Source organism: Mustela putorius, unplaced genomic scaffold (assembly GCF_011764305.1).
Source record: "Mustela putorius furo isolate JIRA1106 unplaced genomic scaffold, ASM1176430v1.1 tig00003845_pilon_pilon_pilon, whole genome shotgun sequence".
NCBI lineage: Eukaryota > Metazoa > Chordata > Mammalia > Carnivora > Mustelidae > Mustela > Mustela putorius.
Window position 1 is genome coordinate 16143975 of NW_025421998.1, and position 23906 is coordinate 16167880.

Here is a 23906-nt window from a genome sequence, read left to right on the forward strand (position 1 = left end):
AGATATGATGTTAATGACACAGGCAAAAAAAAAAAAAAACAAGCAGACTAAATCAAACTAAAAAGGTGCTGCACACTAAAGTAAGCAATAACAGAGTGCAAAGTCAAGTTGTAGGGGCGCCTGGGTGGCTCAGTTGGTTAAGCAAAAGACTCTGGTTTCAGTACAGATCATGATCTCGGAGTCCTGGAATCAAGCCCCGTGTCAGACTCTGTGCTCAACGGGGCGTCTGCTTGTAGATTCTCGCTCTCTCCCTCTCCCTCTGACCCTCCCTCTAATTCCGTGCTCTCATGCACACGCTCTGAAATAATCTTTTAAAAAAAAATTTTAGGGAGGGGCGCCTGGGTGGCTTAGTGGGTTAAGTGGCTGCCTTCGGTTCAGGTCATGATCTCAGGGTCCTGGGACGGAGTCCCGCATCGGGCTCCCTGCTCAGCAGGGGTCCTGCTTCCCTCTCTCTCTCTGCGCCTGACTCTCTGCCTACTTGTGATCTCTACTTGTCAAATAAATAAATAAAATCTTTAAAAAAAAAATTAGGGAGAGAGTCAAGCTGTAGAATGGGAGAAAATATTTGCCATACATCTGATTAGCCAAATAATCTCCATAATACATTAGGAGCTCAGACAACTCAATAACAAAGAAAACCTAGTAACTCCCTTAAAAAATGGGCTAAAGACTTGAATTGACTCATCTCCAAAGAAGACAAACAAATGTCCAACAGGTGTATGAAGAAATGTTCATCATCATTCACCATCCGGAACACAGCAAAGTCACAGTGAGATGCCACCTTGCAGCTGCAGAGTGGCAGACACGTATGTGTTTGTGAGGGTACGGTGTTGGTGGGCTCTGTTGGGCATGCTCTGTTGGTGGGAATGCACAGCGGTGTGGCTGCTATTGAAGACATTATGACGGCTTCTCAGAAACTTAAAAACAGAGCTACCAAAAAATACAGAACTACTAGATTATCCAGGACCCCCACTTCTGGGTACATATCCAAAATAATTAAAAACAGGATCTTAATATTAATATTCACATATTCGTTGCAGCACTCATCACCATAATAAACATATGGGAACAACCTGATGTCTGTTGACATGAATGGATAAAAAAAATGTGCTGTAGGCATACAATACGATTCAGCCTTAAAAAGGAAGGAAATTCTATAAAATGTGACAACATGGATGGACCTTGAGGAGAGTCTATTAAGTGAAATAAGCCAGACGCAGAAAACAAGAACTGCATGACTCCACTTTTATGAGGTATCTAAAATAGTCATATTCAGAGTGCCTGGGTGGCTCAGTGGGTTAAGCCTCTGCCTTCAGCTCAGGTTATGATATCAGGGTCCTGGGATCAAGCCCCACATCAGGCTCTCTGCTCAGTAGTGAGCCTGCTTCCCCCTCTCTCTCTGCCTGCCTCTCTGCCTACTTGTGATCTCTCTCTCTCTGTTAAATAAATAAAGTCTTCAAAAAATAAAATAGTCATATTCATAAAATCAAAGACAGGAATGGTGGTTACCAGGGGCTGGGGAGTGGGGGAGGGGACAGTATTCATCAATAGACATAAAGTTTCAGTTAAGTGAATATGTTAAGTGAGATGAATATAAGTTAAGTGAGATGAATATGCTCTAGCTATCTGCTATACAATATTGTGCCTAAAGTCAACAATAAAGCCTTGTACCCTTAAAAATTGTCAAGAGGATGGAGCTTGGCGTTCAGTGTTCATATCACAATAAGATAAATAATTTCATGAGTACCTTAACATTAGAGTTTAGAAATTAGGATGGGAAGTTAATCATACAAGAACATCATTCTGGGGCACCCGGGTGGCTCAGTGGGTTAAAGCCTCTGCCTTCGGCTCAGGTCATGATCTCAGGGTCCTGGGATCGAGCCCCGCATCGGGCTCTCTGCCAAGCAGGGAGCCTGCTTCCTCCTCTCTCTCTGCCTGCCTCTCTGCCTCCTTATGATCTCTGTATGTCAAATAAATAAATAAATAAATCTTTTAAAAAAAGAATCTCATTCTCACTCGCGTGCATTCCAGTATGTTCTCTTGCGTGGGATGAAAAGGAGGTGTCATAGCCAACATGCTGGGAATTACACAGAACTCTGGCTAAAAGCTGAAAGGCTTCACTGTAGTAAACATCCTCAGATTATATCCTGAGAGGGGAACATGCCAAAGCCAGTGGAAACTTTGGCTTATTATCAAGTTCATCCCTGGAGAGATTTGTATTGTCTTAGTGTCAGGATAGCGGGTATATAGCCTGCACTCGTCCTCGAGTTAGACTGCAAATTCTGTAAATCAGTATGACACCTTTTCAGAGTTTATTGCTGAAGTGGTTAGAGTCACATTTTTGGCCAACCTCTAAACACACATTAGGGCTTTCTATGCATTTTGTATATAACTCCCCTCCTGGCTTCCCTGGCCCCATTCTACACTCTTCTTCCACATAATCCATGTTCTTCCGCAATTATTTTGTTCAATCTTTTCAATCAGTCAATAAGCCACCCTAAATCCTCTCTGAAAGACGGGGTAAAAAGAAACATTAATATTTGTTTGAAGGTCACATTTTTAATTATTTTATTATATTATTATTATTATTTATTATGCACAGCCATGTTTTTCACCTTGAGGTTAGTTTTTAACTTGAGGTAACACCAAGTTTTCCTCCAAAGAATATCTTCCTTTTATTCCTCCCGGAAAGCTGTGCCACATGGTTATATTCCAGTGTGAACTTACACACATTATCTTCTCAAAGTTCTAAGAAAAGAATACAGTTGATTAGAAAAATTACAAAGCTAATTTTAAAGCAGTTATGAGTTTCCTTTTGGCACACAAATCCCTGACATATGGTAGAATCACCAAGCTTGAGGGATGGTCTCTTTTCTTTACAGATAATACTGCCTGGTTCAAGAAGTAAGTAATCAGCAAGGATTTACAACCCAATAAATTAATGAACAAATTTTTTTGACACGGTTAAAAATATTAACTCTAAGCAACCACAGCTTCCTACTCAATCCTCTCAAGGATTCAGAATTGCTAGTCAAGCCAAAGGTGGGGAATAGAATTGGAAGGAACTGAGAAAGACACAGGACTGAGTGTGCAGCATTTTACGGAAGATGATGGAGAGGCTAGAGGTGGAGTTGTGGCGGAATGACTGGAGAAGGAGCTGTGGGGTCCAAGGGGATTCTGAGGACAGATGTGCCCAATGAAGAGTTTTAGGAATTTCTTTTTTTTTTTTCTTGTTTTAGGAATTTCTTGATGTTGTGTTATATTTTGTTTGAAAAAAAAAACTCCTTTATTTAGTATCTCTTCAAGAAACTTTAGTAAAAGCTTACTTTCACTTATGGATTTTACTGTTTGAATTGCATGCATTTTTTTTGAAGTGTGTTGCAAAAAAGCCAAATTATAGCAAGAGCCCAAGTGTCCATCAACTGATGAATGGATAAAGACGACGTGTTATACACACGATGGAATATTACTCAGCCATAAAAAGGAATAAGATCTTGCCATTTGCAATGACTTGGATGGAGCTAGAGAGTATTATGGTAAGTGAAATAATTCAGAGAAAAACAAATAGCATATGATTTCACTCGTATGTGGAATTTAAGAAACAAAACAAATGAACATGGGAGGAAGAGAAAGAGGCAAACCATAAAACAGACTTTTTTTTTTAAGGTTTTATTTATTTATTTGACAGAGAGAGACACAGTAAGGGAGGCAGAGGGAGAGGAAGGAGCAGGCTTCCCGCTGAGCAGAGAGCCCGATGCAGTGCTCGGTCCCAGAACCCTGGGATCATGACCTGAGCCGAAGGCAGACACTCAACAACTGAGACACCCAGGTGTCCCCATAAAACAGACTCTTAACTATAAAGAACAAACCTAGAGTTGCTAGACAGGAGGTGGCAGGGGGCGGAGATGGGCTGGATGGGTGATGGGGATTAAAGAGGACACTGGTGATGAGCACCGGATGGTGTATGTAAGTGATGAATCACTAAATTCCACTCCTGAAACCAATATCACAGTGTATGCTAACTAACTGGAATTTAAATAAAAACTTGAAGAAAAAAAATAAGCACATGCTCTATACTCAATCTAAAAAAATAATAAAAATAAGTGTACTATCAGGCATGCCTAATTTTATATAGTTTTAGGAGAGCTTTTGGAGTACTCTACTGTGAGAGAGCTCTGTGCTTTCCTGAGGAACTATTCTTTATTTTATTTTAAAAATATTTTTATTGTGGTAAAATATGTATAACATAAAGCTTACCATTTTAACTATTTTCAAGTGTACAAATCAGTGGTCTTAGTTATGTTCACATGGTCTGCAACCATTACAATCTTTTTCCAAAACTTTTCATCACTCTAAAAGGAAACTGTATCTATTAAGTTCTAGTCAAATTTCTGTCCCTATGAATTTGTCTTTCCAAGATGTCTCTTAGAAGTGGAATCATATGATATTTGTCCTTTTGTGTCTGGCTTATTTCACATAATGTAATGTTTTCAAGGTTCACCCATGTTGTACCATGTTGTCAATACTTTGTTTTTACATCTAAATAACATCCCACTGTAGGTATATGCCATATTTTGTTTATCTATCCTTCCATTGATGGACACTTGGGTTGTTTCCACCTATTGTGAATTATGCTGCTATCAAACACTGGTGTACAAGTAAGTGTTTGTATTCCTGTTTTCAATTTTCTTGGATATATACCTAGGAGTAGAATTGCTGGGTCAGATGTAATTCTACCTTTTGAGGAAGTGTGACACTGTCATCCCCAATAGCTCCCCCATTTTATATCCCTACCATAATGCATAAAGGTAGCAATTTCTCCACATCCTTACCAACACTTTTTATATTCCCTTGTTTATTGTAGCCATCCTAGCTATCTATGAAGTGGTATCTCATTGTGGTTTTGATTTACATTTCTCTAATGACTAATTGTGTTGAGAACCTTTTCTTGCATTTGTTGGCCATTTGTTGATATTCTTTGAAGAAAGGTCTATTCTAGCCCTTTATCCATTTCTGATATTAAATCCTTATCAGATACTGAATTTACAAATATTTTCTTCCATTCTGAGGGTTGTGTTCTCACTCTCTCAATAGTTTCCTTTGATGCAGTTTTTATTTTTTATTAAAACGAAGTTATTTCCTTTTTCTTTTGTTGCCTGTCCCTTTGGCATAGCATTTAAGAAACTACTGCCTAATCCAATGTCCCTCAGATTTTCCCCTATGTTTTCTTCTAATAGTTTTATAGTTTTAGCTCTTCAGTGTAGGTCTTTGATCCATTTTGAATTAATTTTTGTATATAGTGTAAGGTGAGATTCCAACTTCATTATTTTAAATGTAGATATCTAGTCTTTCCATACTATTTATTAAATTAATAAATAAATTTATTAAATTTATTCTTTTTACTAAATGATCTTAGTACCCTGGTTGAACATCAACTAATCATAAATGTGAAGGTTTACTTATACATCCTCAATTCTTTTCCATCAGTCTATCCTTGTGCCACAACCACACTGTTTTTTTTTTTAAATTTTTTTTTTATTTTTATTTTTTTTTATAAACATATATTTTTATCCCCAGGGGTACACTGTTTTGACTATTGCCACTTTGTAATAAACTTTAAATTCAGGAAGTGGGAGTGCTCCAATTTTGTTGTTTTTCAAGATTGTCTTGGTTCTTCTGAGTCCTTTGAAATTTCATGTGAATTTTAGGATGGGTCTTTCCATCTCTGTAAAAAACAATAATGGGATTTTTTTGGGGGGGCTTGCAATGAATTTGTAGATCACTTTAGGTAGCACTGTAATCTTCAAAATGTTCAGTTTTCCAAGTTATGAACACAGGGTGTGTTTCCACTTATTTATGTCTTCTTTAGTTTCCTTAAACATCGTTTCATCTTTCAGTATAAAATTCTTACACTTGTACCCCGACTAAATTTATTCCTAAGTATTTATTATTTTTTGATGCTATGGTAAATTGAATTGCTTAATTTCCTTTTGGAAATTTTTCTTTGCTAGTGTATAGAAACATGAGTGATTTTTGTGTGTTGATTTTGTATCCTGTGCCTTTACAGAATTAGCTCCAACAATTTTTTTGTATGTGTAAGTGATTCTTCAGGATTTATTAAATAAAAGATCATGCCACCTGCTAATCATATGCCAGTTTGGATGCTTTTGTTTCTTTTTCTTCCCTAATTGCTTTGGCTAGACCTTCCAACATTAACAATGTTAAACAGAAGTGGCAAAAGCAGAGATCCTGATCTTAAAAGGAAAGCTTTCAGCCTTTCACCATTGTAGTATGAAGTTAGCTCTGGGTATTACACATATGGCCTTTATCATGATGAGGAAGTTCTTTATAGTCCTAACTTATCAAGTGTTTTTATCATGAAAGGGTGCTGGAGGTTGTCTAATGCTTTTTCTGTATCAGTTGAGATAATATACTTTTCCTTCATTCTATTAGTGTGGGTATTACCTTCCTTGATATTCATATGCTGAACTACCTGGTATTCCTAAGATAAAACTCACTTGATCTCAATTCAGATGCCTTCTTCCTAACATGACTAGAACAGAACTCATAGCATTTCCTTCCAACCTACTTCTCCCTTCTGGGTTTCTTGTCTGGTAATGGTTCGGTAATTTCCTCAGTCACTCAAGCCAGGAATTTTTATCTTTTCCCACTTACTTAGTTGTCAGTCATCAAGTTCTGTAAGGTAGCTTTCTGAGAATCCTCTCATCATTCCACTTATCACCAACTCACCATTTCTATTATTAGTTAAGGTTGCTGTAATCTTTCATTTTATTGTAATGCCTTCAGCCTGGATAGCTTGCCTCTCCTTTTCTTTCTCCTCCTCCTATATGCATCAGGTCAAAGCACTCTGTGCTTACCCCTAAACACCCTAGAAAACATGTTAATTTTCTATATCTTACTTTGAGAGTTCTAAAGTTTTAGGATAAGGACTGTGTATATTCAGTATTGCAACAATGTTTGGCACATAGCAAGAGCTGAACAAATGATTCTGAGTGTCTGAAACAGACCAACAATACCTTAAAGTGATATGGTAGAGTATAGTAGATACAGCACTATAGCCATAGTAAGAAACCAGCAATATATATATATATTTATAGATAAGCATCAAGCATATATGCATGTGATGGTTTAAAAGCTTTTAAACTGACTTCTCTTTCTTGCTTCCTTACCTCTGATTTTGAAAATTCTCCCTCCTTTCCAAGATCGATTTCATTCCTTACCTTCTCCAGTGCCTAACCATCAAACATATACCTATCAATTCAGCACTTAATTACACACTAATGTGAAATCCCCCATATTATTCATAATGCTCCCCTCACCAAAAACGGGGGGGGGTCTCTGTGATGTCAGCATATATCTATACCATATTGCTAAATGATGCTATAAACAGAATGTAGTTCCACTCACCTCCCTTTCCACTAGTCATGTATCACTGGCATGTTTAATAATGTACTATCTTATATTGATTATAATTAGATGTTGTTTCTTTGAGTTTTGCCTCCACATTCAATTTGCACTTTTCTGAAGGCAACAACCTCCATTCAGCCACTTTTGTGTTAACCAAGAATTTGCAGTCCAAGCAGCCACACAATTCATAGTCTCCCAACATAAATGTTTATGGGTTGTGTACTCATGCCTTTGTCTATACTTGAGTGACACTTATGGAATGAGCAGTGCCCAAGTTTATTTTTATTTTATGACTTGATATTTCGCTATAATGTTCTTATACTGGCAGACGTCACAGCCTCAATGACAATATTAAGGGAACAACTCACACTTCTCTCCTCTAGGAACCTGGGTGGACGTGGAGGGGTTTCTCCATTTAATATCACTTTCTCCTTATGCTCTGGGTGCTGATTCTCAGTTTGGCTCAGGGTGGGGACAACCTTGAGAAGAGGCTCCTCAGTCATATTCCAGTCAGCTGTCGGAGCCACACAACTATACATTTGTGAATGTGCTCTTTGAAAATAAAGAAGTAGGTTTAATGGGAAAAGCCACCTCGCTCATGTTGTCTCCCACATCGCCCAGGACAGAAAAGTTTCCAAACTTTCTATCAACAGCTAAGTAAACTCAATTCATATACATATTATGTAGCTTCAAGCTTGCTTTGGAACAGCTTTGCTTCTTGCTTTGGCAGGAAATAAAGTTTGATTCATGGATATGGGGAAAGTTCTGGTCTTTCTGGGACAGTCTTATCCTGGGCACAGTCACAGTAATAAGCAAAGAAAAGAAAACAACAATTAAAGAGGTACTGTACTTAAGTTTCTCTCAGGAGTCTCAGGAACAAAGTCTGCAAAAATTCTATTAATGCTCTCCATTGCTTCGTAGGTATTAGATGACCCGTGCACAGCATTTTTCAAAACGCTTCTTCCAAACCTGGCTCGGATAGAGTCTGGGGACAGTATTTTTGCCTCCTCTGGTTCTACGGGACCCATCAATCGTCTCCAGTCTGAAACAGCATTCCATCTGGTCAGAACCATGACCAAAGATGGACCCCTGTAAATAAGAATGCTTTCAGGTGATCTGGGCTATTTATACCTATAGAGATTGCATATACAGCTAAGGACAGAATACCACGCTTTGTCTTTATTCCCTGTTCTTATCAGTGTGTTTTTGTGCTTTCTGTTTTTCCATTTCTCCCCTTTCCAACAGGTTGTTGTGCTAGAAGAGTGCTATAGTTTAATTCTAGAAATATATGCTAGGCACTATTCCAAGTATGTTTAATGTATCAATTATATACCCCTCACAACAAACAAATAGATAGATACTATTATTATCTCCATTTTAAAGATGAGGCAACTGAGGCACAGATTAAATATGTTGACAGATCAGGGATTTAAAAGCAGAGATTAGAACCCAGATCACCTCTGTATCTAATGTGAAGACCTAAGGAAATGAAGGAAGGAAGGAAAGAAGAAGGTAGGAAAGGAAGGAAACAGGAAAGAAATGAACCCCAAATATTAATAGGGTATCTCTTAACGAATGGAATTTTTTAAAATTACATTTTGAATTTTTCAGTTTCTATAATGAATACTTGCTACTTATATAATGCAAAGAACTGTATCAGAAACTTACTCAGTTAACATTTCTACTACATCTTGATAAAAGTCTTTTCCTTTTATTTTTGAATAAATGTTTTCTGCTTCTTCTTCATTTAGGAGCACTTCCTTCATCTGTGTTATTTCAAATCCAGCCTCTCTAATAAGTTTCAGGATCTCCTCTAGGGCAAAGCAGATATTTGGTAACCTTGCAGAGTGCCTCCACTTTTGTTCCGTATTCAAATAGACTGAAATAACTAAGGAAAGTAATCATTTTACTTGCCTACTGTGGCTTAAAAAGCTAAAACTCTGCTAAACTAAATTGAACTGAAAAGCATCAGATCAACATTCAGAGCAACGTGAATACATTAACACAGATGATCAGTCTCTGAGATGCACCTTTCCAGAACCCACCAGAAGTGTCTCATTGACTATAAGGAGGTTGCGAGGGGTGTGCTTCTGGGCTGAAAGTGAAGACGTGTTTTCACATCCACGCAGCAAATGTCAAGGAAGTCCTTGCTAGATATAGATTGAAGGGGAGAGCCCACTGAACACTGCTCCCTGACGTAGCCAGGCACTATTTGAGGGAATTAAAGTAAATCTTGTCAAAATCTCACAACACCTAAACGTTAAAGGCTACATTCAGGGAATCAAATGAGGGATTAGGAGCTTTCTGGTAAAACAGTCTTTTCTTTGGACCAGATCAAAAGCACTTAGAATTGCTGTGCTGCCCTGCTGGTTGATCTATAGATCAACCTTGAGCATAGCCCATAGAAAGCCTGAAGAAGGCTGCAAAGGGGGCAGGATGTGCCCTATGAGAGGCGCTGTGGGAACAAATATGAAGGGAACATTAACCCATTTCTTCCAGATCTTGTCTGCTTAGAGGGCCTGGCCTAGAAACACAGCTTGAAAAGGTTGTCATTATTATAAAGAACAATGCAAAAGGCTCCCAGAATCACAGGCAAGTAAACTATTAACTCTCTGGGAAGGTCAGATATGATTTCCAGAAAGGCCAACCTTTGTGTTCAGTACAGTAAAAATAAGATATGATCACCAAGCAGACAAATAGAGAAACAACATTGTAAGCACAGTGCAGAATTTCTAAAAATAATAATAATGATGATGTTAATGAAAACACTATGCATTAAAATCTATGGGGTAATCAGAGGAAATTAAAGCAGTAATCAAAAATTTATACTGACAAAAATAATGGAAATAAATGAATTAAATATCCAATTTAAAAAGCTAGAAAAAGGGTACCTGGGTGGCTCAGTGGGTTAAGCCTCTGTCTTCAGCTCAGGTCATGATCTCAGGGTCCTGGGATCTAGTCCCTCATCGGGCTCTCTGCTCAGTGGAGAGCCTGCTTTCCCCTCTCTCTCTGCCTGCCTCTCTGCCTACTTGGGATCTCTCTCTCTCTCTCTCTGTCAAATAAATAAATAAAATCTTAAAAATAAATAAATAAATAAATGATTTTAAAAATTAAAAGCTAGAAGAAGAACACTTTAAAAACTATTAGAGACTCAAAGGCAAAACTTTTAAAAAAGAAATGAAAGTAATAAGTTTGAAAACAGAAAATAAAACTCATAAATAAATCAAATTCTGTTTGTTTGAAAGACAACAAATGAAGAAATAGCAGGGTAGAAATAATTTAATTTCTTGAATGAAGAAATTAAACATGATAATAAGAGACCATGAACTCTATACAGACAAAATGTATAATTTCCTAGGAAAATACAACTTAGCAAAATTAACTCTAATTAACCACAGGTAAAAGGTTTAAATAGATCAGTTTCCATAGAAGACTTTCTCCACAGAGAAGTGGTCAAAAAATTATCCCACAAAAAAAAAGCAACAGGCCCAGATGTTTTCACAGGAAAAGTCTACCAAATCTTCAAACACCTATCCCACTGCTTCTTAAACTCCTCCAGAGTACCGCAAATGAAGACATGCACATTTTTTTATGAAATATTACGCTGTTATCTAAACCGTGCACAAAAAATGAAAAGAACAGACCAATCTCACTGTCCCAATGTGAAAAATCCTAAATAAAATACAAGCAAATAGAATCTAAAAGCACATTTAAAAAATACCTCAGGATAAAGAAGATGTGGTCCATATATACTATGGAGTATTATGCCTCCATCAGAAAGGATGAATACCCAACTTTAGTATCAGCATGGACGGGACGGGAGGAGATTATACTGAGTGAAATAAGTCAAGCAGAGAGAGTCAATTATCATATGGTTTCACTTATTTGTGGAGCATAAGGAATAACATGGAGGATACGGGGAGATTGAGCGAGAAGGGAGTTGGGGGAAATTGGAGGGAGAGACAAATCATGAGAGACTGTGGACTCTGAGAAACAAACTGAGGGTTTTGGAGGGGAGGGTTGTGGTGGGCTCGGTGAGCCTGGTGGTGGTTAGTATTAAGGAGGGCACATACTGCATGGAGTGCTGGGTATGGTGCACAAACAATGAATTTTGTAACACTGAAAAAAATAAAATAAAATAAATAAATACCTCAGGACTAAGTGAAGTTTATAAAAGAATGGAAGAACGGCTTGATATTAGAAATATCATGAACATGATTTTTCCTACTAATATACCAATGGAGAAAACCATTGTTATCTCCATCAACTCTGAAAAGGGCTTCAACAAAATTCAATTTCATTTTGATTATAAGAGACAGAGAGAAGGAAGAGGGAAGTAGGGCAAGAGAACAAATATGACAAAAGTTCATTGTTAAATCTAGACTGATATGGACATTTGTTGAATTATTCTTCTAGCTTTTCCATAGTTTGAAAGTTTTCACAAAATCTGAAGGAAACGTACACATTAATTTTTATTTCTAAATATTTACCTCTTTGTTCCTGTGTTAAATGAGGTTTAAGCAGTGCTAAAGTGCTTTGAGGAGGAAAGAAATACTGTATTTCCCTCTCGGCTGCTTCTAATGAATCACTTCCATACAACTGGTTGATGGGCAAACCTTCCATTGCAAATCGTGCGCATAAACTTTGAAAAAGAAGTCAAGGTAAGCACTGTTAGAGTGTAACATAATGTAGTATAATCTAAGACAACAGAACACTGTATAAATTGTCCAAAAGTTATCAAACAGCTCATTCCTGATCTGGACACTGTGTAGAAGGCAATAATTACAGAGTGGCTTGGCAAGTACTCCTTCCTTACAAGGTAGCTTCACAGCCATTAGGAAGAACATGAACAGTGAAATAATTACGATGTGACTATCGACAGATAACTTGAAAGAAGGAACTGTACCTTCGTACAGGGGAAAAGCACAAACTGTAGGATGCTTACTGCACTGGGCAATTAATTTCTCTGTGCTTTAGCTGTGTCAGAATAAGATAATAAAACTGCTTTGGAAGGAGATTTTGAGGATGTAATCAGATGATACATTTGAAATACATGGTGCATATTAAGTTGTCAGTAAATACTCCTATCCCTTCCTTCATCACTAAATATTACCAAGCACTAGAGATGGCACCTGACGCTATACCAAAGAACCCAAATGACAAACTTTGAGTCCGGGAGACACTGCAAAGGAGCCCTCCATCAGGGCGAGCGGAGAGCTAAGAGTCTTGGAGCACACACAGGATGGCCACATGTAAAGGGGCAGGAGTGAGGCTGATACTGGACATGTTGCGTTAGGGCACACTCTTTTTTTCCAAGATTTTATGTATTTAGAAAGTGTGTGAGTAGGAGGAGGGTTAGAGGGAGAGGGAAACAGAGAATCTCAGGCAGATTCCCCCATGAGCCAGAGCCCTGTGTAGGGCTCGATCCCATGAGCCTGAGATCAGGACCTGAACAGAAACCAAGAGCCAGACGCTTAACCAGCTGAGCCACCCATGGGCCCCTGGGCTAGGCAGTTTATCCTGGTTCTGCTACAATAGATGAATACATAAAATCTCCTAAATCACTTGTTCCTTGATGTTTTTTTCAGTAGCCCTTCCCCCCCACCCACTGTCTCTTCATCCACATAAATTTCAGTAGAGGATATACTCTCCGCTTATTTCATTTTCTGCCCTTTACGCATAGTCCTGAACTGCCAACCCACAGAATCCAGCCATAGTGAATAAGGTGCTTTCCTGCTCATAAACTGACTTCACTGGTAACTTGGCTTTCTATCCTGTGACCCCATTCTTACCTCCTTGCTTTTGCTGATGCATTCCCAGATTTTCTTTTTGCCTTATCCAATCTGACCTTCCCACTTGACCCTTGATGGTTCTCATATCTCTGACTTGAAGAACCTTGTAGCCCAATACCCCTGGAGCCTGTGATTGCTAGGGGTGCAGGATTTGCACAGCAAAGGTATCACCAGAAGTTACCTTTGCTCAATGGAGAGAACTACAAGCTGCCCCTCTGTGGAGCTGTTAGACATGATTATTGGGGGAAAAGCATGTGTGAAAGGAAAGGACCTCCTCCTCCTGAGAGCCTTCCTCAGACTAGAGCTGTGGTTCCTGTACCCACATCCAAAAAGAAATTAAAACGTCTCCCATGAAAAAAGTTTGGGACCCATGATATGAATCCTACCTGTCTGGAAAAGATTCTTTGGCTTTTTGAACACTACTTGGTCCAATTAACTCTTTCCAGTGTTGTAAACCATGGTCTCTTACTAAAACAAGGGCTAGAGATGGACCGCTGTTAGAAAAAAAAAAAAAAAAAAAGACCAAAAGTATGGCTCAGTAGCTAATTATATATAGATAATACAAGCAGTTTTGTTAAATAGACAGAAACATGTCAGGATAATCCTTTTATCAAGTCTAAGATGAATTTCCATTGGTGTATTCTTGAGTGTTTTAAACACCTTATAAAAGGATGGAAATAGTTTAAGGAAAGGAAGAGAAGGGCCTTTATTCTGATAGATCAGTTCCTATTTCGTTCCCAGATTCCTTGCTGGATTTCTGTCACAGCTGCTATTTCACTTACTCTTCTAAAAAACCTGACAGATTTCTAGCCCCTCAGTCTTCCCCTAGGACTAGTGATCTTCGGCATTACCAAAACCCTTGAGAGTCCATATGTTCTCTGCTTGGATCTAATGTTACACAACTTGGATTTCTGGCATTCAACTCAGTGGACCCCAGGAACTCACTCAGTCCTTTCCATTGCTCCAGTAATGTCCCAGGAGGATGAGAGAAGATGGACAGTTGAACAGAGAATTAAGATAGGGGTGAGACTGGCCAAGAAGTAGATTCAGCGCATGTTTACAGAACTGAGAAGTGTGGCAACTTGACCATGGCAGTTACCACACGGCATTAGGTCTTCAAAAGAAGACCTAAATTATTAAAAACTAAATCAGACTGGTCCTTCTAAACCTGAAAATCTACTTTACCTGGTCATTTTTTCTATAAGCTTTCCGAAATAATCTTCATTTTCATATTCCTGGCACAGTGTTTGTGCTTCCTCCTTTGATAATACAATTTGCCTTTGCATCAGTATTTTAAAGCCTTCATCTTCAATAATCTTCAAAACATCCTCTAAATAAAAAGCCACATAACAAGTGTTAAATTGATAGATTACTGGCTATGCATACCATACAGAATGTACTATTATGCATTTCATCCTTATTTGAAATTTAGAAGTTTTCAAAAATAGCTTATTAGATTTTAAGGTGAATAATATTCTTCACATACCAATTATGACTTATGATGTTATTTCCAACTTTTATTACACGGGAATCATACACATACAAGGTATGTAAAACTGAAAAAACATTACATAACCAAAATAAAATATTCACTGGATGGGCTGAATGCCAACAAGGAAATCACAGAATTCAGTTTTAAAACAAACTATCGAAATGATCCAATTAGAATTACACACAGAAAACAAATTTAGAAGTATCCAAAGCCTCAGGAACCTGTGAGACAATGTCAAATATCTAATACTTATACCTTTGGAATCCCAGATGGATTAGAGAAAGAGTTGTCACAGAAAAAATAATTTAAAGAAATAATGGTGGAAATGTTCTCAAATTTGGTGAAAAATATAAATTTATAGATTCAAGAAGTTTAAGGAACCCCAAAAATCAAAGATAAGCTCAAAGAAAAGTATACTCAGGGACACGTCAGTGGCACAGTTGGCTGAGCATTCCACTCCTGGTTTCCACTTGGGTTGTGATCTTGGGATCCTGGGATCATGTCCCACTTTGGGCTCCACACTCAATGTGGAGTCTGCTTGAGATTGTCTCTCCCTCTCCCTCTGCCCCTCTCACTCATGCTCTCTCTTGCTCTCTCTCAAATAAATGAGTAAATCTTTTTTTTTAAAGTGTACGTATACAAATAATAATAAATTTGCTAAAAACCAAAGATAAGAAAAACATCTTGAAAGCAACCCCCAAATAAATAAACACATAAAAATGTACATTACATATCAGGTTAAAAAAAAAAAACGCTTTGAATGATGCTGGATTTTTCATTAGGTACCAATAAAGCCAGAAGGTAGTGGCCCAACATTTTTAAAGTGTTAAAGGAAAAAAACTGGCAAACCAGAATTCTGTATCAGTACAAATATCCTTCAGGAATGAAAATAAAGACATCCTTTGATGAAAGAAAACAAACTGAATTTGTTGCCGGCAGACCTGCTCTTAAAAAAGTACAAAAGTTCTTTGGGTAGAAGGGAAATGGTATCAGAGGGAAACTTGGAACTCCAGAAAGGAATAGAAGACAACAGTCTGGGTGAAGAGTAAATCCCGGTGAATATAATAAAATGTTTTCCTCCTCTTAAGTTTTTTAAAAAAATTCATCACTGTTGAAAAGCAAAAAAATTACAATATAGTCTGCAGGAGTACTCAATACATGTAGATTTAATAGACCAGTGACTACACCGCATAGGGCAAAGGGGAAAAGGGTATGTGGGGCTGTATGGGGAAGTAGCAAAATATTAACTCTAAACGGTTTTAAAGTTATGCACATCATATATTTTATCCCAAAGCACAGCCACTAAAAGAAACGGACAAAATACATATATTTAAGAAGCCAATGGGAAAATTAAAATGGTACACTTAAAGAGTATTTAAATTCCAAAAGATAGCAGGAAAGAGAAAACAGAATGTACCAAAATGACATTTAATATAAATGGTGTAAACATAGCAATTAGAAGATAAAGATTGTCAGAATGGATTTTTGAAAAGATATTCTGTGCTCATTGGAAAAGAGAGACTTTAAGCAACAATGGAGGGCGCCTGGGTGGCTCAGTGGTTTAAGCCGCTGCCTTCGGTTCAGGTCATGATCTCAGGGTCCTGGGATCAGGTCCCGCATCGGGCTCTCTGCTTGGCAAAGAGCCTGCTTCCCTCTCTCTCTCTCTGCCTGCCTCTCCATCTACTTGTGATTTCTCTCTGTCAAATAAATAAATAAAATCTTAAAAAAAAAAAAGCAACAATGGAAATGATTCTGACAAGCTAGATGCAAACTGAGAGAAGATGACTAAACCAGTCCCAGAGGAGATAAAAACAATGAATAAAAGGTGCAAGGGTCTGATTTCCGAAGCTCTGGTCTGAGGATTTGTCTTACATGACAGAGTTGTTTGGAGGTGAGCCACTCTTTTGAGGCTTCCGGGCACATGAAAGAACCAGAACTGCCTGAGATAATATCCAATAGAGGCCAGGTAGGCCCCAGATGCAAACTCATTTGATATCTGTACCCAGTATGAATGAGGCAACAGCCACCTTCCAACTCATACAGAAGACAGGCAATTTTAATTCTCATATATCATCTATGGATTTAATGGTTATTACTTCTTATTGGTGGGTTGTTCTTTTCTAGTGACTTGGTAGTAAGAGTGCTAGCAAATGGATTAGCTAGAATGTGTCTGCTGCATACTTCAAGTATTCTTATGAGTCCTGGAAAAGGGTGGGGAGTAGAAACACGTACTAGCTGTCACATAAGAGAGTCTCATGAACTATGGGGAAAAAAATCTCAACAAAATATTATCTATCAAATCTAATAATGTATTAAAAAAAAGTATACACTACAGCAAAGCAGAATTTCTTCCAGGCATACAAGACTGGTTCAAATTTTGAAAACCAATGAACATAACTTGCATATTAATATGCTAAAGAAGAAAAATCATACAATTCTATCATAGATACAGAAAAAGCATAGGACAACTCTAACAACCATTCTTTTTTTTAAATATTTTATTTATTTATTTACTTACTTACTTATTTATTTAACAGAGAGAGAGCACAAACAGGGGGAGAAGAATAGGGAGAAACTCAGACTTCCGGCTGAGCAAGGAACCCAGCATGGGGCTCAATTCCAGGACCCTGGGATTATGACCTGAATAGAAGGCACACACTTAACCAACTGAGTCACCCAGGTTCCCCTTCAACAACAATTCGTGATTAAAACTCTCAGCAAACTAGGAATAGAGGGCTCCTCAATTTATTAAAGAACATGTACAAAAATCCTATTGCTAACATCATACTTAATGGAGAGAAACTAGATGCTTGTCTCCAAGACTGGAAAGAAGGCAATTTGACATGTGACATCATCCTGGAAAACCGAGCTAGTGAAATAACACGAGAAAAGGAAATAAAAGAGTATATAGATTTGGAAGGAGAAAATAAAACTCTCTTTGTTTTCTAGTGACATCAATATCTATGTGGCAAATTCCAAAAAAACAATAACAATGAAACTCCTGAAAAGAAGAAGAGACCACTGTAGCAAAGTTTCAGGTTAAAATTAATATACAGAAGTCAATTATTTTCCTCTATACCAGCAATGAACACAAATTTGAAATTTAAAACAACACCATTTACACGAGCACACAAAAAATGAACTACATCAGTAGAAATCCAACAAAATCTGTATAGGGTCTAAATAAGGAACAGTCAGTCAGAGAAAGACAAATACCATGTAAGCTCACTCATATGCAGAATTTAAGAAACAAAACAGATATACCTGGTGGGGGAAAGAGAGGCAAACCAAGAAACAAGCTCTTAATTGTAGAGAACAGACTGATGGTTACCAGAGGTATGGGGAATGGGAGGATGGGTCCAATGAGTGATGGAGATTAAGGAGTGTGTAAGTGCTGATGAGCACCAGGTGTTGTATGGAAGTGTTGATTCACTATATTGTATATTCACTATATTGTATACCTGAAACTGATATTACACTGTATGTTAACTAACTGGAATTTTCTTTTAAGATTTTATTTATTTATTTGACAGACAGAGAGCACAAGTAGGCAGAGTGGCAGACAGAGGAGGGGGGTGGAGCAGGCTCCCCGCTGAGCAGAGAGCCTGATGCGGGGCTCGATCCCAGGACCCTGGGATCACGACCCGAGCTGAAGGCAGAGGCCTAAACCACTGAGTCTATAGAGCTAATATTGTATTCAATGGGAAAAGACTGAACTCTTTTGCTATAAGGTCAAGAACAAAGCAAGCTCGTCACTTCTCATTGTCAGCATCATAGAGGATGTTTTAGCCTGTTCAATGAGGCAAGCAGAAGAAATAAAAGGCATACCAATTCAAAAGAAAGAGGAAAAACTCTCTCAATTTGCAGGTGATACTTATTGCTCATATCACCGGCTCTCAGCCTGACATTCTATCTTGCGAGGAAGCAACTGACAATGTCTGGAGATATTGTTGGTCATCACACTGGGGGTGTGGAAGATGTCATGAGTAAAGGCCAAGGGTGTTACAAACATTTTACAATGCAACAGGACACTGCCTCTTTTTTTTAGAGGGGGTAGGGGCAGCAAGAGAAGGAGAGAGAGAACCTTAAGCAGGCTCCATGCCCAGCTCAGATCCCAAGGCAGGGCTCAGTATCAAAACCCTAAGGTAATGACCTGAGCCAAAATCAAGAGTCGGTCACTTAACTGACTGACCCACCCAGGTGCCCCAGATATAACCTCTTTCAACAAAAAATTATCTAGCCCCAAATGTAAGTAGGTATGAAATTGAGAAACCTTGGTCTGCATAGAAATTCCCAAGGAACTACAGCAAAGCTTCTAGAATTGAGCTCAGCAAGTCAAAGAATATAAGGTCAGTATACACATATCAATTGTATTTCCATATACCATCTATAATGTGAACTTATGGTCTGTATGTCTGCTATGTGAACATAGCAGAAAGATTAAAAGTAACTGGGGAAAAGGTTAAAAATAACTAGCACCCTTTAGATGCCAGGAACTTTATGTGCTCATTTTTTTTAAGTAAGCTCTACTCCCAAAATGGGGTTTAAACTCATGACCCTAAGACCAAGAGTCACATGCTCCACTGACTGAGTGAGCCAGGCACCCCTCAATTTAATCTTCTGAATTTCATACATGAAGAAACAGGTGTTTTTCTTCAATGTTAAATTTTAAAATAGTATCTTTTAATATAACTATACTAGGGTGTATTTATATTTATTTCTTACCTTTCTTTTCTTGAAAGAGAGCTGGCCGAAGTAATGCCAGGATCTTTTCTAATTTGAGATTTTTCATGTTTTTAAAATCAGGGAAGAACACATCAATGAAATGGTTAACATTAGTTACAGTCTCTTCAACATCACAAAACTGAGATATATGTTGTCTTTCCAGATATTCTTGTAAGCTGTGGGAATCCAAAATATAATTTAAGATTAATGTAACGTAAAGCTTAATAACCATGCCAAAAAATTAAAACTGGTAATAAGTTCACAAATATTTTGTGATTTAATAAACAAAAACTGAATGTCATAGAAAGATAAGTTGTATTTTTCTGTCAAATCAGAAAATATGTATCTAACTTTTTGTTGAACCAATCCAAAAATCACTTACATGAAATCATGTATGCTTGACTTCATGGGAGGACAGAGAAGACCAACATAAAATGCAGATAAAAATGTTTTTCTTGGGGCACTGGGTGGGCTCAATTGGTTAAGCACCTGACTCTTGATTTTGGCTCAGATCATGAGCTCAGAGTTATGAGATAGAGCCCTGCCTCAGGCTCTGGGCTGGACATGGAGCCTCTCTCTCTCTCTCTCTCAAGGAATCCATCAAAATCTCTCAAGAGATTCTCTCTCTCAAGGAATCCATCAAAATCCTTGAGGAGAACACAGGCAGCAACCTCCTCGACCTCAGCCGCAGCAACTTCTTCCTAGGAACATCGCCAAAGGCAAGGGAAGCAAGGGCAAAGGAAGAGGATCTCAAGCAGACTCCACACTGAGCATGAAGCCTTACATGGGGCTCGATCCCATGACCCTGAGATCACGACCTGAGCTAAGCCAAGAGTCAGATGCTCAACCAACTGCACCACTCCAGGCAGCCCCATTTAGTACTTTCTGTGTTTTCAATTCTAGTACTTTATTTTGCCTGGTTATATATTTTTTGCCATCTATTTTTATTTTATTTCTTTTGTGTGTTTCTTCTGAACAGAATATAGATGAGTGCAGTTTTTGAAACTTTTTATTTTGAAAATAATTCCATTGACAGGAAGGTTGCAAGACAAGGATAATGAACTCTAGATTTACCACTGTTAACATTTTGCCACATTTCTTCTCTCTGTCCCTCTCACTCCCTCTCCTGTCATGTGTGTGTGTGTGTGTGTGTGTGTGTGTGTGTGTGTTGTGTGTATGTTGACTGAACCATTTAAGAACAGGCTGCAGATATTTTAAACATTCACCCTCCTAAATATTTCAGGAAAGTTCACATTGATACAAAACTATTATCACATAAATAGTTCATATTCAAATTTCACCAACCTGACAGTATGTCCCATCAATAGTAATTTTTCCTAATCCTGGACCATACATTGCCTGTAATTGTCCTGGCTCCCTAGTCTCCTTGAATCTCTGTCAAGGCCTCAGCCTTTTCATCTTCTATGATACTGACATTTTGTAAAGTCCAGCTTAGCTGTTTTGCAGAGTTTTCCTCATTTAGGATGGTTTCAAACAATTAGACAGACCAGTAGTTTCCTATTAATAACAGGGTATAAAATCTTTGGCAGGAGTATTATATAAGTGATGTTGTATCCTTCATACACCACAATATGATGTACACAATTTAAGTTTTTCCCATTGTTGACAGTATTAATGTGGTTAAAGTGGTATCTTCCTCTCTGCTCCTCTGGAAAGCTAAAGTGTCCACCTTTATAAAAAGAAATCTGTGAGAACACTATTTGAAACTGTATATATTTTTCATGCAATGGTTTTAGTACCCATTGATGATCCATTGTTAGTATGATGTTTTTTAATGTACCTTTTTTTTTTTACCTTAACCTTAATAGACCACTTACAGACCACTCTGTATTTAATGGGATAATTAACCTTTTTATATTTAGTATAATAGCCATATACTTAAATACCCTCCTTCCATCTGACTTTATATATACACTATTTATTTTAAATTGTGCTTTTTTCTTTTCATCTTTCCCTTACTTTGCTGGTCTGAGCAAGTTGCTATCCATTCCATGTGTTCCCCTTGTTAACGTACAAGTTCTATTATACTTATCCATGGCACTGATGTTCACCATCTTTTAGCAGCTTCTGTAACCAAAAATACGTGTTCCAAATACTTCTTAACGTTCTGGCACACTATTTCTCAGCTCTATCATCCTACCCATTCCCACTTCTCTAAACCTGAAAAATCCCTGTGTCACCTCTTCATTTCAGCTCTCTTCTCTCCACTCCGAGAAGGACCATTTCCCTTCCCTCTTCTCCCTCATGCTGAAGTGTCTCTTTTCATTTTTTGTTTGGTCAAGTCTTCTTTCAACTATTTTTAAGGCCATATATTCCTAAGCATGTCCTTGAGCATACCTTCCTTTGCTTCTCCAGGTAGAGGATTCATTAGGAGGCTTCATTAGGATGCAGGGCGTATGCTGTTTCTCTTAGTGGTCTGATGGCAAGTCCCATGCCAGTGGAAGAATTTTTCATTGTAAGAAACTTGTTCTCAGTTGCTGCCAACTATGCAGTTCGTGGAAGAGAACCAAGTGGAAGTCACTGGGGGATGCACTGACTCTAACAAATGTTAACCCAATTTTAAACTGAAAGTTGGGCTGTTTTTTAGCATCACCAGTGATTCTAAACAACGTTAGTGATAAATTTACTCCTCCTTGAAAAAAATTTTGTCTAAATAATTCCTGTGGTTAGCGTTAAATTTTAATAATATATGTGTAGGCTTCAAGTTGGCATGTTTTTATTCCTTATCTATGTATATATGTACTCTAGCTTATACTCTGCATGTAAGAATCAATACTAAAACAACAAAGCTATTGGCAGAATGCAATTTCTGGAGTTTACTGTGAAACAGTAATTTTATGTATCTCTATTTAACATGAATATATAGTAAAAATCAATTTTGAGAAAGCCACTAATCTTCAAAATTTAAGGCTTACAGACAAAATTTGCACCTTATTATTGTGATAGACTGATACGTATATAAGTATGAATGCTTTTTTCCTTTCTAAGAAGTAAACAGTATTAGCCTATTATTTGTTTCATTTTTGGTATTAGAATATTCTTTTTTTTTTCTTTTTTTGCTTATATGTTTCACAAAGGACAATTTTCAACATTTATGTTTTCTTTCCTGGCCATCATTATTTTCTTTGTTCAATGATTAGCCCTAAAAATAATATTATCATATAGAGGAGAGGGGTGTTAAGAAAATTACCTGCTTGGGGTTTCAGACACACTGAGCACATCACTGCCTGTTCTTTCTCTCTGGAAATGGCATTCAGTGCTTTTTCCCAGGATATCCCTCTGTCTGTTTTCATGCATCATGCAGGCTGAGTGACTGTAAGCCCTTTCAATTGGCAGATGCATTTATTTCTTCATTTCAGGGAATTTTTCCCCCTATTCTTTGTCGAATTATAGCTTGTTCATCTATTCTTTCTTCTCTGTATGGAATTTTTCTTACTAGCACATGGGTTTTGCCCAGTATATTCTCCACATTGCTTATTCTCTTGCTCTCATGAAGTCTGTCTCTTTTCTGTACTGTAAGCTATTTCTTTCATCTGATTTTCCAAGTCATTAAAATCAAGTCTCAAATGACTATCACACTAATTCTCCACTGAATTTAGAGTTCAAATCACTATTTTATGGTTCAAATTTGAAAGTCTCTTTTTATGTGTATGTAGCACTTGCATCTCAAGCATTATTATTAGTAGTAGTTATATACTATTAGTTATATGTTATTAGTAGTAGCAGCAGTAGTACTAGTACTATTATTTTACTTAAAGATTTTTCCAGCCCGAGAAGTTCTTTCTCACTGGGCTTATGTTTGATTTTTGTGTAGATCTTCCTTTCTCTGGCTGCTAGGCTCCCTCAGGTGGACAGCCATTTTCTTTGGTTGGTTTATTGGGGCTGACATCTGGGTTTTGGTATATGAGGCGTTGGAAACCCTATAGCTGAAAGACAAAAATGGCCTCTAGGCTACAAGCAAGCAGGGTGTCACTCCCCTGTGGGAACAAATGGTAAGAGCCTTTATAGAGCTGGTCTTCAAAGGCAGGGAATTTTTCTAATTCTGCTCAGCTCCATCTTGGGCTTTCGGTAGGGGGTGGTTCAGGATGGCCCAGTGTAATCCAGTATCAACCTGGCCTTGAGGAGTTACAAGTCTGTTTGTTGGTTATCCCCAGGTTCTTACCCCAGTGATTGAGCTCAGACACTTCCCTGTCAGAGGAGAAAGCACCACACTGCCCTCCCCTTCTCCTTAGTTCTAAACCAACAGAACTCCAGGTCTCACCTAGGGCCAGATGCTTATGAGCACAGGTTCTCTTTGATGCTAGAAAGACAAGAAAGCTCTGGAGATGGGAGTAGAAAGTAAAGGTATACAATTCAGACCGCTCTGAACCCAGAAATACTTTTAAAGATTATTTTAGGAATTGTATCTATTATCTTCAATCTAAATGAGAGTTTTATAAAAGAAAAAC

General features: G+C 37.8%; 1 protein-coding gene across 3 annotated transcripts in view; it reads right to left on the bottom strand.

The window, feature by feature from the left end:
* Window positions 1–2558: 2558 nt before the first annotated feature.
* NME8 (NME/NM23 family member 8) overlaps window positions 2559–23906 on the bottom strand; it is a 54818-nt gene continuing 33470 nt past the window's right edge. For all 3 annotated transcript variants that reach the window (XM_045089643.1, XM_045089642.1, XM_013059997.2), the window contains 7 exons: window positions 19438–19613; window positions 14406–14550; window positions 13607–13714; window positions 11919–12070; window positions 9097–9241; window positions 8279–8517; window positions 2559–2748 (listed from right to left, as the gene is read on the bottom strand). In XM_045089643.1, coding sequence (XP_044945578.1) covers window positions 2741–2748; window positions 8279–8517; window positions 9097–9241; window positions 11919–12070; window positions 13607–13714; window positions 14406–14550; window positions 19438–19613 — 973 coding nt within the window. In that variant the 3' untranslated portion in view covers window positions 2559–2740. The remainder of the gene's footprint in view (window positions 2749–8278; window positions 8518–9096; window positions 9242–11918; window positions 12071–13606; window positions 13715–14405; window positions 14551–19437; window positions 19614–23906) is intronic.